The sequence below is a fragment of the Ascaphus truei genome, chromosome 3 (assembly GCF_040206685.1).
Source record: "Ascaphus truei isolate aAscTru1 chromosome 3, aAscTru1.hap1, whole genome shotgun sequence".
NCBI classification, from domain to species: Eukaryota; Metazoa; Chordata; class Amphibia; order Anura; family Ascaphidae; genus Ascaphus; species Ascaphus truei.
The window spans coordinates 327,943,669-327,958,710 of NC_134485.1; the positions used below are offsets into that span (position 1 = coordinate 327,943,669).

At 43.2% G+C, this 15,042-nt stretch overlaps 1 protein-coding gene across 3 annotated transcripts; it reads right to left on the reverse strand.

Annotated features, from left to right (window-relative positions):
• Positions 1–821: 821 nt before the first annotated feature.
• LOC142489876 (aquaporin-4-like) lies at positions 822–11,757 on the reverse strand. Of its 3 annotated transcripts, XR_012799958.1 has the most exons (8): positions 11,618–11,757; positions 10,424–10,601; positions 9,804–10,031; positions 7,546–7,899; positions 6,415–6,579; positions 5,522–5,602; positions 2,980–3,249; positions 1,307–1,440 (listed from the first exon to the last, which is right to left on the reverse strand). XR_012799958.1 is itself a non-coding variant. In XM_075591403.1 (7 exons), exons 3-7 carry the CDS (start codon positions 9,816–9,818, stop codon positions 1,222–1,224), a joined length of 834 nt encoding a protein of 277 aa, XP_075447518.1. In that variant the 5' UTR covers positions 9,819–10,031; positions 10,424–10,601; positions 11,618–11,757; the 3' UTR covers positions 822–1,221. The 3 variants fall into 3 exon arrangements, 2 of the variants coding, with proteins under 2 accessions (XP_075447518.1, XP_075447520.1); XM_075591403.1 differs by lacking the exon at positions 2,980–3,249 and having other exon boundaries at positions 822–1,440; XM_075591405.1 differs by lacking the exons at positions 2,980–3,249; positions 10,424–10,601 and having other exon boundaries at positions 822–1,440; positions 11,618–11,742.
• Positions 11,758–15,042: the final 3,285 nt, after the last annotated feature.

Below are 15,042 nucleotides of genomic sequence, written 5' to 3' on the forward strand. Positions count from 1 at the left end.
TCTCGTTTGTAGTTTTTCATGTGTATATCACAGCTCCAGTTATTCAGTCTTTCATCTCTTTGTGCACATTACCAGGAGTAAAATCCATTGTTTCCTACAATTGTTCTGTTATCTGGTGCAGTATGTTATGTTCCAGAACGGCACCAATTATGCCTTAATACAGGGGGGCGCACAAGATTTTTCAGGGGGAGCGTGGTGGTTGCAGAGGTCCCACGTTCTTCCCCAAGGCATTTTAATTAAATTCCGGGGAATCGCGTGAGGCCTCTGTAACTCACTTACCTTGTTTTCGGCGACGCGTCGCCATGGCAGTATTAATATTAATGGGGCCCTGAAAAAATGATTGCCGGGGGCCTGCGCATAGCTAGCTATGCCAATGCCTGTCAGGTTCATATATTTGACAATCCTGTTATACTTCTGCAACAGATCAATAGACTCAGTCGTTTTTTCACTAACTGGGCATATTATCTCGCGAGGTTTTGATAACTGATGGTAACCCAACTACTAACTTCTTCATTACCTAAAAGATGTAGTTCCCTGTAGTCAGAAAAAATCACCTTTACTTTGCCTTTTTATTCTTCTCATGGTCTTCTTTGTGAAATTCTCCTATAATTCTCCATTATTTTTCAGGGTCTCTTAAAAATGGCAATCAATAAAACATCTTATAACCCAGGACACTGCTGCAATATTTTCTCACTTAGAAAGAAGCAGGTAGAAATGTTAGTAGCCCATAACAAATGCACTATGGGTTGTGTAATGTTTGTTATTTTTCTATTGTGCTGTATGGTTTTCAGGCTTAAGAATAAAGAGCTATCAAACACAGCATAATTATGAAACTAATGCCTGAGGATTTTTTATTTTATAACAATTCCAATACATGTTGCAAATATATGAAAGTCCTATGACTGATCCCTAAAGATGACACTACACAATCACACAAAGTAAACTCAGAGGGTGCTGCATCCAATGCTGTGAGAAGCCTCGTCCAGGGAACGCAGATGATCCCATAAATAAGTTATATAGAAGGCAAACATGCCAGTAAAATATAATTCAAATAAATGTAATAGTTCATGGCTGACCATGTATTATTACATTTATTGGAATTATATTCTAGTATTCACTGTATAATTTGGCCTTTATGAATCAGGCATTGCCAAACAATGGAGCTGGAAGTTATTCCTCTGTAGCTCTCACATTCTCTCCTGTGCGCCACATCCCCACCCGCTAACTGAGCTCATTTTTGCGCTCGGGCTGTCGTGTGCGTGCTGCAGTCTGCGTGGCGGTGGAGAGGGAGGAGCGTGACACACTTGCTGTTTCCACTATATCAATGTCTTTACAGGTGAGGCAGGCAACCAGCTTCTCCCGTGAGGCACTGGAGGCGAAGAAGAACTCATAAGAAGCACCGGCCAGGAATGCGCCCAGCATGGGACCAATCCAGTAAACCTGAGGGGACAGCAGAGCTCAGTATAATCAGACAACTTCATGGACCTAAGTGTACTAATGCCAGTGAAATATTTAAGGGGTTGCATCTGGGTGGTTGATTACTTTTTTTTTTTTAATAACCAAAATATGACACCTATAAGTAATTTCAATAAATGAATAATAACTTTTAAAGTTAGTTTGTTAACATGGTAAAATGAGACTTGGGGATAGGGGGTGTTAGATTTCTTCCGGCTGCTTCTTTTTGTGTGATATCACTGTGCTCAGCAACAGTTTGCATAACCAGGGCCGCTCTCTCTCCACCACCCCCTATTTTTCATAATGGGACATTTGGTCGCAGTCGTCTCTCCATGACCAAGTACCCGCCAGAGTTTGGCCACAGAGAAATCCCTCACTGCAGCAGCTGGAGCTTCCGTTGCTGGCCACTTCAATGGTAATGTAAGTTTTAGGCTAGGGGGCTAACTTTAGGGGTTTTAGCGGTTAGAGTAGGAGGTCAATATCATGGAAGGGTGTCCAGGGATCAGCATAATAAAGGTTAAGTCCAGTTCCAAGTTTATCCTTCCATGTGGCTCATCTGGCCACCAGACACCGGAGTTAACCCATTTTTATATGCCCGGTAGCCCCTTGTATACCCTGTAACTGTGATTCTTTATTCCTGAGTGTATAAACTGTACTGAAGTGTCAAAATGTGTTTCTGCCCACAATAAAGCATAGCAAGGTCTCCGGACAATCCGGGCAGGGAAACCCTTTATGCAGCCCAAATGTCTGGATAAAAGGCTAGTAGGCGCTGGTAGGCGCTGCTCCCATTGGCCCTCCTAAGCCCCATAACTCTGCTCCTACTACCTTCAGCCATGATTGTACAATGCAGATGAGCCCTCGCTTCCTGATTGGCCCCAGCCCGTCTAGCATGATTTCCGAAGGTAGCAGGGAATCTATGTAAGGGGAACCCGATCAGTGTTCCATAGGTCATTCTGATCCTGACGTGTAGGTGAACTGAGTCTGTGCCAGGGACACCTGAAAACAAGGCTGGGATCCTAGCCCAGCCGGAGAGTCAAAAATGGTTTTGTGCTATGGGACTATGGGTTGCCGGAAAAGCAGAGAGCAGGTTTTTTGAGTGGGGAATTTGAAACTACGCAACCGAGAAGTGTACCAAAGCGGTCTGGACGGTCCCTACCCCAGCGGTCTGGACGGTCCCTACCCCAACGGAGTGTGGAAACAAACCCTGGGTACGCCTTCAATGTGGCGCCCAGCACCTAGTCGGCTAGGATTCCCCCGTATGCCCCTGTTATAGTAAGTATAGCTCTGATCTGTGTTTGGTGTTGTGCTTGCTGGCTCCGACTGGAATAAATACTCTTTACTGAACTGCTTTGTCCTGTCTGGTGCTTTGATCCCGGGGGTAGATTCTGGGCTTCTGTGACAGTTATTATAAGTGGTTTTAGCGGTTACGGTAAGGGGTAAAGGTTTTTAGGGTAGGGGGTAGCGTTAGTAATAGGGGTTAAGATTCGGGGTTTATTAGGCTAAGGACTAAGGTTAAAGACTTACCTTGGCGGTGAAGCGGCTGGCGGCTGAGTGTGCCTGCAGCGAGGTGACCAGCAGCTTCATGCTGGTGGTCACTTGGTCACAGCAAAAAGGCTGCGACCAACTGTCCTAGACGGCTTATTTGTATTGACTCTCTGACAAGACCAGGGTGGGATCAGGAAACAGGTATTCAGAGCGCGCTGTCCCAAACGTTCTTTATCAACTCAGAATTGTTGTTGTTATCTCCCTGCAGCTCCCATTCTCCCGTGATCAGCGGGGTCCCTTATATACATACTGTATAAAACAAAAAAAGGGTCACAATAAAGAAAACAAAAAGCAAAATGAGTACTAGTAAAGTCACATTTATATAAAAAGCACACTTTGTGCTTACAAAATTTAAAACATCAATAAAAATCAATCAATATGAAAAAAAAAAACACATATAAGTGTTGTGCACCGAATTACTAATAACCACAGAGTATAGGATCCTGTCAAAACAGGACCACTCAAACCTAAAGGATTCCCAGATCTAAACAAGGGAATCAGTTCTCTCTGCAGGTGGTGTATGCAAACAACTTAGCTTGGGTTTGATATCCTCGTGGAGTAATAAAAACAGGTACACGGCATCTTGCGAATGTACGTCGTCACGGGGTCACGTGCTGCGTAATGATGTCACCTCTATGCGTTTCGCGCACCAAAAGCGCTTCATCAGGGGGTGGTCTAAAGTATCCTGAGGTGGGGTTTAAATACCAGCAAGTCTATGCCTGCTTGCCAACCAGGAAAATACCAGGTCATTGCTAAGAAGCCAACCAATCAGCGCATTGTCAGTGCGAACAATGCTGAAGCTAATAAAAACAAATGAGCAAATACATATAACCCTAAAGGGTATAATAACCAAAGAGGGTTAAGGTTAAAAAGAATTGCTGGTATTTAAGCCCCACCTCAGGATACTTTAGACCACCCCCTGATGAAGCGCTATTGGTGCGCGAAACGCTTAGAGGTGACCTCATTACGCAACACATGACGACGGAGATTCGCAAGCTGCCGTGTACCTGTTTTTATTACTCCACGAGGATATCAACCCCAAGCTAAGTTGTTTGAATACACCACCTGCAGAGAGAACTGAATCCTTTGGGTTTGAGTGGTCCTGTTTTTACAGGATCCTATACTCTGTGGTTATTAGTAATTCGGTGCACAACACTTATATGTGGTTTTTTTCATATTGAAATGATTTTTAGTGATGTTTTAAATGTTGTAAGCACCAAGTGTGCTTTTTATATAAATTTGACTTTACTAGTACTCATTTTGCTTTTTGTTTTCTTTATTGCGCCCCTTTTTTTGTTTTTCAGGGTTGGATCAGGGCAAAGAAAACATTTGATTGACAAACACCCCCATACAGAGGCCCCGAAGAAATAAAATCTGTCATTATTGAGAAATAAGATTATAAAGTTGTTGCTTTTGGCGTGATTAGGTACGTCTAAGGAAGCCGATTCGATTGTTACGTTGTTTACAAAGGTTGTTCTTCGGCAGACAACATGGGATTGTGGCCCAAGCAGTGACATGTGTCCTAATGAACAGGGATCTTTAATGTAGGATGTTTTAGGTTAACCTTGATTTTTGTTTAATTTTCTAAAGGATAACATAAAAAAAATAGCATGAAAACTGTCATCTCAAATTGCATTATAATTCTTCCAGCAGTATAGACATATAGAATGCGATACTTTAATAATAATAATAATAATAATAATGCATATTATATAATGTGCACAGATTTAGTAGCACTATGTATGGGATTTACAGCATAACTGATCCTGGCCCAGAGGCAGTGGCGGATTTACAAATCCGCCGACCATAGGCACTTACCTTGGTGCCGCCCAGGCCACCACCTCCTCCTTTGTGCCGCCCTCCTTCTTCAGCGTCGCGGCCTCAAATGACGCTGCGACGCCACGTAGCCATGGTATTGCGATGTCACGTGGCATCACGTTGCCATGGGAACGTGACGTCGCTTTGCCACAGCAATGAGATGTCTTGTTGCCATGGAAATGTGACACCATGTGATGTGGCAGCGTCATTTGAGGCCACGACGCTGAAGAAGGAGGGCGGCACGAAAGAGAAGATAAGAAGTTTACAGAGGCCCCACGCTCTCCCCCGGCAATCAGTGGGGAAGAGAGTGGGGCCTCTGTAAACAGGAGGGGGGGGAATAAAAATGAAACAGCAAAATTTGCCGCCCCAAAATATTGCCCCCGTAGGCCCGGGTCTAATGGGAAATCCGCCACTGCCCAGGGGAGTTGACACATTACTGTTTTTCCTCCCTATTATGAAGTGACCTTCATCATACTGAAATCTATCAGTGGCCTGTCCCTTCATACCGCTGCATGCTCACAAGATAATGCAGAAGAAAACCTTGTACTATTGATATGTCGGTTCGTGAAACTATATCACAGCTTACTCTCTGTGACAAATACGGCCACTAGCACCCTTTAAGAGTTCATAAATGGACAGCATGTCCCCCGAGGGACAGTCATTTTACTAGATCCAGTGGCAGAGCCACGTGATGGACACTCACCCAGTGATGCTCCCAAATTCCAGTGACCACTGCTGGACCCAAGGATCTTGCTGGGTTCATACTGCCACCTGAGAACTGTCCCTGCATAGGGGAAGAGAGAGGAAAAAGGAACATGGGAGAGACAGAACACAGGGTAGAGAAAGCAGGTGACAAAGAGAAGGACAGTGAGCGGTGTAAAGAAGAATGGCAGAGATGGAGGAAGGTTTGGAAGTAGAGAGATTTGTGTGGAGGTCAGTATACTGTTCACTTAAAAGCTCTCTCAATGATTTTCTACAGACACCTGCTAAGGCCCGAGAACAGATGACTGATTTTTACAAAAATATTATTATTATGTGGGCACATATAGCTCTACCAAGAACTGCTTAGTCTTACTTCTTTGTACATTTACTAAAAATGTATGTATGACATGGAATTTGATATAGTGTACATAACGCTGCATAATGTAAAATAACAGAGCCACAATGAATCTCTCCACCAGGGAGCTTCCTTGAGATGGTCTCCTTCTTTAAAGACAATTTTACCCCTTCTCAGCACATTAGCAGCCTAGCCAATAACCCTGCAATTCCCAACCCCATGTTGTCTATGTGCCCTAAAAATTCACTACAGTGCCTGCTGTACTGTACAGGAGTTTCACTATCACCCACAAATACCACATGGCTGATTTTATTTTGATCATCACTAGATTTTTCTACTATTTTCCATCCTGCCTTTGTGTTGGGACATTCATTTGTCTATTCAGTCATTCCTGAGTGCCTTATAATGTAGGCACAATATACAGACATACTGTAGTTCATTGCAGTTTTCATTCCCAGTATGGTCAAATGCCTTTACTGGTGTTGAAGACACTAATGAACACTGATATCCGATACACAAAAGGGAATGGTGGCTCTTACCGCTGCTAAAGAGCCTGCAGTGAGGGAGAAGCCAATGGCGAGACTCCCTGGCTCTGTAATGTCCCGGCGCCGGTGATCATCCACAGCAAAGATGGTGAAAGCCAGTTGGAAGGTAGAGAAAATTTCCATGCCTAGAGCCTGTCCAGCATTTCCCTTGCTACTCACCTGTGAAATAAAGACAGATGGAGTGTCAGGATTGTTGACAGTGATGACTATAGACTTCCTGATGAAACAATGGCTGGTTTCACAGAGTTCCAGGGTTCATCAAAACTAAACAGTATCAGTATCAAACAAGACCTTCTGCATCTGAACAATCTGGCCTATATAAAGGACTCTGTGGTCAAGTTTCAAAGAGTTTGGTCGCCATGGATACTACGCTTTGGTAAAGTGTAGGCCTAGTGCTAAACAAAATTAATCTAAATTAAATTTAGACAACACTAAAAGTAAACCCGTTTCTCTAATAAGCTGTTACTTAATAAATATATGTCAAACTTGTCTGTCACACAGGTAAATCTATCTTTGAGCAACTCGTGGGTTTTATTCTTTCCTTTATCATTTTCCTTTTTATCTGGCGCCTAGTAGATGTTTAATATTGTAATAATGTGCCCTATTTTTTTGTTGTACGTAAAATAAGCACTCTATGGTAAACCTTTTAGAAGCATACTCTGAGTGTGTTAATCCTTTTTAGATTAAGCCATCCTTGTTTTTGCATTGGTCGAGGGTGCATGCTATCTGTAGGAAGATAATTTGTTATCTTTTATTGACATACATTGGGTTGAGGGAGCTTTATTGAAGAGCAGGTAGAACAAAAAAATTCTCCCTGATTAACAAGATTGAGTGTGGGTTCAAGGTTTGAAGAGTATTCCGAGATTAGTAAGGACCAATTTTAAGTACGCTGAGAGTTTTGATTTATTTTTCTGTTTGTGGTTATATTTAGATAATGAGGGTTTATTCAAAGAAAAGCCCTATAGATGGATGAAGGGAAGGAGACAGCAGGCAGAGACGGGTCATGGAAGGAAAGTACTGTATTGACAGGCAATGAATAGACTGCAGCTTAATAGTAGTTGGCCAGTATTCTAGCTATTTTTATACTATGATATAGGGTCATTTATGCAGCAGGTAACAACTTACTCTGGTGACCAGCTGGTTGCTGACGGACGTTGGTACAGACAGGAAGAATAAAGCAGAGGCACATGTGGCACCAAGGCACTGAGCTACAGCAAAGGCCACACCGTGGAGCAGGTCCAGCTTCCGAGCGCACACCAGGGCTGATGTGATGGCTGGATTCAATTGGGCACCGCTGATCTCCCCGAAACACTGCACCAGGCTGACAGCTGACAGTCCTGCTGCTAGAGCCGGGGCAATCGAGGGCGACTCAGTCTTTCCCATCTCAAGGCAAGATGCCCCCAGTACTACAGCCACCAACATGAATGTTCCCAGAGCCTCCGCCAGCACTGAGCGCCAGAAGCGGCGCCTCCTCAGCTCCTGCAACACAAACTAGGAGGTCAAAAATTAATTGATGAAAGTTACAAATTGAGTGTAAAGTATAGAGGACAGAACATCTTCACTGTCTTCTTGGCATCGTCCTCTGGCAGAGAAACAGTTCAGATCTGTACACCCCCTTTTAACATTCAATTTGTACTTGTCATCAAGTGTCTGGAATGCTGATGCTCAAATTAAGCTATGATATTGTTAGCTACATTAACTCCCTTACAACCACTAATAAACTGGAACAGCTACTCCATCCTACAAAAACAACAACAAAAAAAACAGCTGCAGAGCGTCACCATACCTGGCATTTTGTTTTACACTTGGACTTTAATCCAACATAAAAGACCTTATGCATAGTATTACGGGTGGGTACTTTCACTGGTGTTTTGGCTCTAACAAATTTTCGTGTTTTGGTTGTAGTTCTAAAAAAAGGTGTGTTTTGATTTTGGATTGTTATAGAATGATGGGAAAAATGTTTTCAAATGTTGGTTGAATTTTTTCAAATGTTGACATTTTTTTTCATGTTTTATTCCGTGTGGTTTTGACCATTTTAGAAAAAGGAAACACACAAAAAAAATACTCTAATAGAACCAAACAACAACAAAAAATCACATTAAACCAAACGAAAGGATGAGCCTTTTTGGGGGGGATTTTGGCTTAAATTTTGCTCAGATTCGAAAATTTGTTTTCCAATATTCAACTCAGAGTTTGAATGAAATGTCGAATTCTTTAACTGCTTGAATGAAACTGAATGCAACATTAGCGAATTTTGGATTTCGAACCCTCAAACATGCCCATCCATGGGACACAGTCATTTGTAGTAGGCTAAAAGTATTATAATTGGGTAATGGTGATTTTCCTACCCAAAAGAGTTTCAACTGGTTAGAGGTCTATAGTTATACTTAAAATTGCTTCATATTGCAGCAAGTTAGATTTTAGGGGTGAGAAAATTGTTGAACATGAAGTAGACTTTACTTCTCAGATTTTAAAGGTTCTGCTAACTACAGAAGTTGTGTTACCTTTAAATGATTCCTTCCTTGAAACGAACAGGTAGTATTTAATAACAAAAATAAAGTGAATAGTTAGAACACAAAGGTATAGAATTACATAAACATATATTCTACAGGCGAATGATCTATACATCTGATCATAAAGAATGAAAAGAACACAATAAAAATAGGGACTAGCATAAGATTGATAACAGAAGAGTCAAAATAATTGTAGACAGCGCACAGGTTTGATATACTGTACTTTGCATAAACAGAACATGTATAAATGGGGATAGAGGAAAAAAATCACAAATCATGAGACATGCAGCACTTAATGAAGTTATTGATTCAAACCAGATACAGAGAAAGGTATGGGAAGGAAGTAGTGGGAGCTGGAAACTTACCTCCCTATTTATTAGTGTAAGATGTTTACATGTAGTTGATGATGCAGGAACTTCCATTCACTTAAATGAAAGTTAATGAACTGTAACTGTTGTAGTAATGACTACTCACCATGCTGAACAGATACTTAAGACACACCAAAGAAGGGAATGCTGAGAGGCCAGAAAATGATGAGTGAGATGGAGAGAATGACAGACGAGCAGAAAGGGGGAAAAGTAGAGGAATAAAACAGGGGAGTGGTAAAATAAAAATAGCTTGTAATAGGAGATAGAAAAGGGAAAAAAATAGGGAAGGGTAAGTAGAAGAAGAGTAATCCAGTGGAAGGGTAAGAAGCAGGGAGGGGGGAGAGGAGGGACATGGGGTAAGTACTGGTGGTGTTTAAAAACAATAAGGATCTACTTAGTAGTGAAATGAGGGACGGTAGGGTGACAGGTGATGAATAACAGAAAGGACTCAAGTGGAGATTGCAGATCTTTGAAGAATAGCTATTTGTGCCGCTCCTCTTACCTCTTTGATAACCATCCTGCCCAGGTTCTTTCTGAGATCTGTAGTGCAGTAGACTAGAAGTATTGAGGTCCAAGCTTTGTTTAGTGCTTCTCTTCCAAGGTGCTTTCATGGCAAATCCCTCCTCTGTATAAAACAGCTCCTCTTAAAGGAACCGCCTCTCCACCACATCTTCCTCTGCTTGCCTTGCCTGGTCCCCTTTCCAAAGACCCTAACCAGAGAGCGGGGTTTCTGCAGTAAAAAAGGCAATGGTCATAAGGTATGCCTACAACATATGGATATAGAGATATGGAATAGCACAGCATATTATATCTAACCCATTCATCCATGCAGCACTTGAGAGGGATAATGTATATCACATGTCATGCATGGGAAAACAACTGGAATCTGGACTACAGTTAGTAAGAAAACACAATAGGATTTGTAAAAATGTGTGAACGTGACTGGAGTGGACAGTGCCACTTTTGCACTCAGATGAGCTCAAGATCAAGCAGATTGGTCCATAAATCAAACTGGGTACATGACTCTAGAGTTTCAACAATAGATGTTTGGACAGCTACTTTCCAGCATCAAATTGGTTAACTGTTATATATGTGGCAGGGACAAATTCTGATGGGACCCACTTTGCAGTGTGAAGGGCTCTTGGCTATAAATCCATATGTGAAGGTCCCTGTTGCTGCGGTGACCAACACTCCATTAGCATGTGAAAGACAAGGTGAGGGCTGCAGCTGTGTGGACTGGGCCTCATTTCTCAGGCTGCCTGGGAGACCATTGTTCAGGGATTCATGGGGGCCCTTTCATCTTCATAGACAAAAAGAAATGAAAAACAAAAAAACATCATCAAAAGCAAATTATTAGAGATATGGATTAAAATCAAGAGCTGTTGGTGTGTACGACGTGTGTGTTCCTGCCTAGCATTTTTGAGTTTGTATCACATGAACCAATGTAGCTGGTTCTGATGCTTAAAACACGTTTGTAGTTATATTTCAGGGTGTTAGTAGATATCGACGGACGCTTTCCATCTTGCAGCTCTGATTCCAAAATAATTGGAAAACAGTTTTATATGTTGTATGGATTAGATATCTCCTGGATTAGAATTTTACATTCTTGAGGTGCTAGAAGAGACTGAAACACATTGCGCTGTGTGACTGAAGGGGTTAAAATGCCCACTGTTGGTCTAAAGCAGTGTTTTCCAACCTTTTTTTGGTTAAGGACCACTATGTAAAATTCTGAGGAACCCCCACCCTCTCTTACAGCGCATCTGATACATTGTAAATTCTTCTGTATTTGGTACAATTTTAAAATTACCTGAAAATTATAGGGATATCTTTAGGGAAAAAACACTGGTCTAAAGCAGGGGTGTGCAAACTGGGGGGCACAAGATTTTTTGGGGGGGAGGGGGGCACGGTGGGTGCAGAGGCCTTGCGCTCTTCCCCAAGGCATTTCAATTAAATGCCGGGGGACCGCGTGAGCCCTCTGCAACATCACTGACCGTGATTCAGGCGGCTTCGGCAACAAGGCGTCAAATGACACCACGGGGTCACGTGACACGACCCCGCAGTGTCATTTGACGCTTCAGAGCAGATAAGTGGGGCGTGAGCAGGGAGGGGGAGCGCAAGGCAAGACGTTTGCGCACCCCTAGTCTAAAGTATTAGCGGCATCACACAACTGTCTTTTTTCTGGACAATTAATATAGATATTATTTTGTTATGTAATAGATATCTGCTTTTCATCTATCTGTCCTCTCCAAGTCTGACTCCTTCAATTAATTATGTTAATCCCTATGTTAAATACTTCATGAAAAGTAGTTACTGTACCAGTGCACTCAAAGAAGCCAGACCCCTTATTCTATGTCCCAGTGGTTTTTTTTTCTGTTGTATTTTTCAAGTGGATCTGGTCACATACAGCTTTAAGCAAAACACACACATCAGCACAACATAGCAGAACCAACATTAGGGTGAACCATACAGAGAGAAAAGCTGTCCAATTGTCATGTGACCCTTTATTCTGTTCTGGCATAGAGGGTGAATTAAAAGGCAGTGAGTGTGATCAATGTTCGGGGCTTTGTCTAATTGTATTTCAGCAATGCTTAGAATGCTGATGCATTGGATTCTTTAATACAAAACACCCAGAACAATCAGTGGACTGCTAGAAGCATTAAATCAAGCTAAATAAAATGGCAGCACCCTCTGCTAAAAACATGCTCACAAACACTCCACCCCATGTTGTGATGTGTCAGGCTCTGTTAGGGTCACCTCTAATATAGCAGCTTCTTTGTTGTTTGTTTCTACGCACTCTCTGTGCAAGGGTATCTCTGGACCCACCAACCTAAATGCTTCTCTATATTTCTCTCTCCAAAGCCCCAATATTTAATATATGAAGCCACTTCCCAATGATATAGAAGATAAATGGGACAAAAGGCTTCTCCAGTACAAGAAAATAGCTTCACAGCATATTGAAAAAGGGCAATTGTGTCTGGTATTTCATCTGATTGTGAGTGTGATCAGTCTGCTCATTACTTCCACTCATGTTAGTCTAGGACTGTTTGTCTCCCTCGCCAAATTAGACCTCTTTGTGGTGTAATGCGTTTGGGGGAGATCTTACATTGTGAACAGGAAGTACATGGATGTTCACACAAAAAGAGGCACAGTGCATTTACTTGTAGGCGTTCTGTGCCTCTTTTAGGGTAGAACCCTGTATATGAGACACTAACACTGGATGGTACAAATGCCTGGACATCCGTAAGGATCCATATGAGTGAAATTTGTAATTATGAACTACAAAAAAACAATTTTAATGAAATAAATATGGATTCAATTATGGAAACACAGCTAATATCTTTGAAGACATTGACTAAGAGGATGTGTAATTACCACCCTATCTTTCTTCAGCCCTTTGGCTCCAAGCTACTAGAGCGACTTGTATACAACCGTTCAACTCACTTTCTCTCTTCCGACTACCTGCTTGTCTCTTTGCCATCTGGCACTAACAAAAGTGGCCATCGACCTACTCACAGCTAAGTCTAAGGGTCATTTTTCCATGCTAATTCTTATGGATCTCTCTGCTGCATTCGACACTGTTGATCACCCCTTTCTCTGGCACACTCTACACTCCATTAGCCTCTCTAACGCAGCCCTCTCGTGGTTCAAGTCCCCCCCTATCCAACCGCTCGTTTAGTGTTACTTTTTCTGGTGTTTCTTTCGTCTTCACTTCCTCTTTCTGTTGGGGTCCTACAAGGCTCTGTCCTTGGCCCTGTGTTCTTCACACTCTATACCTCTTCTCTTGGTGAACTAATACAATCTTTTGACTTTCAGTATAATCTCTATGCTGATAACACCCACATCTACCTGTAGCCCCCTGTAAACAGCACAGGCTATACATATCTTTCTCCTACTGAGGTAAGTCCTGTTAAGGGCAGGCACCAGTAGTAATCATGGGTTTTCCCCCCTTCAAGCCCTGCCCTGAGTGATAGATGCAGGCCCCTGACTCTGCTGAAGGCAAGAGACAGAGGGGAGGTCCTGCTGACATCATGAGGGGTGGGGCTAAGACTATTTAGCAGCCAGTTCCTGTAAGTGACAGTCTGTTCTGAGACCGCTCTTGAGCTGTTCTCATCCGGCTCTTGAGCTGTTCTGTCCTGGGAGTTGGAGGAGTAGACCAAGCTCCGTCCTGGGAGCAAGCAAGAGAGAGAGAGAGAACTCTGGCCTATTACATTTGGAGAGCGAGCCGAGTTCAGGTGGACCAATGCCCCTCACCCCGATGAAGGGGTGGTGGGGAGAATCCATCCCCCACCCGGAGGATACCCTCTGAGGTGGGCAGTGGGGTATTGAGGCCCCACCACAGTCCATCCTGTTGGAGTGCACACTTGGAGGGAAGGAGAGGAGGAAAGGCCTGTACAGAGTGGAGGGTCGTGTGTGCTGTGGAGATTGCTGTTGTTGTTGCAGCTGTTGTTGTTGCTACTACTGCCGGGCGCGGCTCGGAGAAATAAAGAGAGACATTACCTTTTACTAAAGACTGTTGTGTGATTCTGGAGCATCCACCCTGGGACCAGGGGTCACTCTTCTATACGGATCCTACCCCATACCCTGGGAAGATATAGAGGAGGCGCTGCACCACCACTAAGAGAATGGAGGCTACTACCCCAGAAGCCTGGTCCTGTTATCCCCCACACCACCGCGGGAGACTCAGGCCCTCCTGTTTCACGCAGGTATGCATCACCCAATACATGTAATCCACCCTCACACACCCTAGATATGTCCGATAAGTCTAGGGGGGGGGTGGATAAGGGTTACATACCTTTCCCCTGACCTCTTCCCCTCTCTCTTGTCCATGTCAACAACTGTCTCTAAGTCATCTCTTCCTGGATGTCCCACCGTTACCGGAAGCTTAACATGTCCAAAACAGAATTAATAATTTTTCCCCTTCCAAACTCACCCTCACTGTCAATACCACAATCTCATCAACATACGAAACCTGCTGCCTAGGGGTCATCTTTGACTCTGCCCTATCCTTCATTCCTCAAATTCAAGCCCTCACTATGTCCTGCCGCCTCCACCCCGAAATATTGCTAACATACGCCATTTTCTCACACATGATGCAACTAAAATCCTAATTCACTCACTTATCCTGTCCCACCTTGACTACTGCATCATTCTCTTAGTTGGCATTCCCTTTGTCCGCCTGCCCCAACTTCAATCCAAAATGCTGCTGCCAGGCTCATCTACCTCACTCACTTCTCCACTTCTGCTGCTCCACTGGGCAAATCCCTACACCGGCTTCCCATATCCTGTAGAATTAAATTCAAAATTCTAGCTCTGACTTACAAAGGTCTCAACAATGCTGCCCCCCTTTATATCTCAGCCCTTGTCCCCAAATGTACCCCTAAATGCACCTCCCCTCTTTTGCCCATGATATTCGCCTCTCCTCCTGCCTTATTACTTGCTCTCACTCCTGCCTGCCCCCACTCTCTGGAATTCCCTTCCACTCACCCTCAGACTCCGCCCCCCAGCTTTCAGACGTTTAAAAACTCTCAGAAAACTTGCCTTTTTAAGGAAGCCAATATTTATGAACTGCAGGGCAGACAGCAAAAAGACATATACTCAAATGATGTGTTAAATCTAGTGAAATTTGGTGCACGGAAACAAAGGACCTCCCCTCAAGATCGAAACAACTACTAAATAGACCAAGATGTTCCCAGCACTCATAAAAAAGAAGCACCAGGAAACTGTATTTCCATATAGTTCAT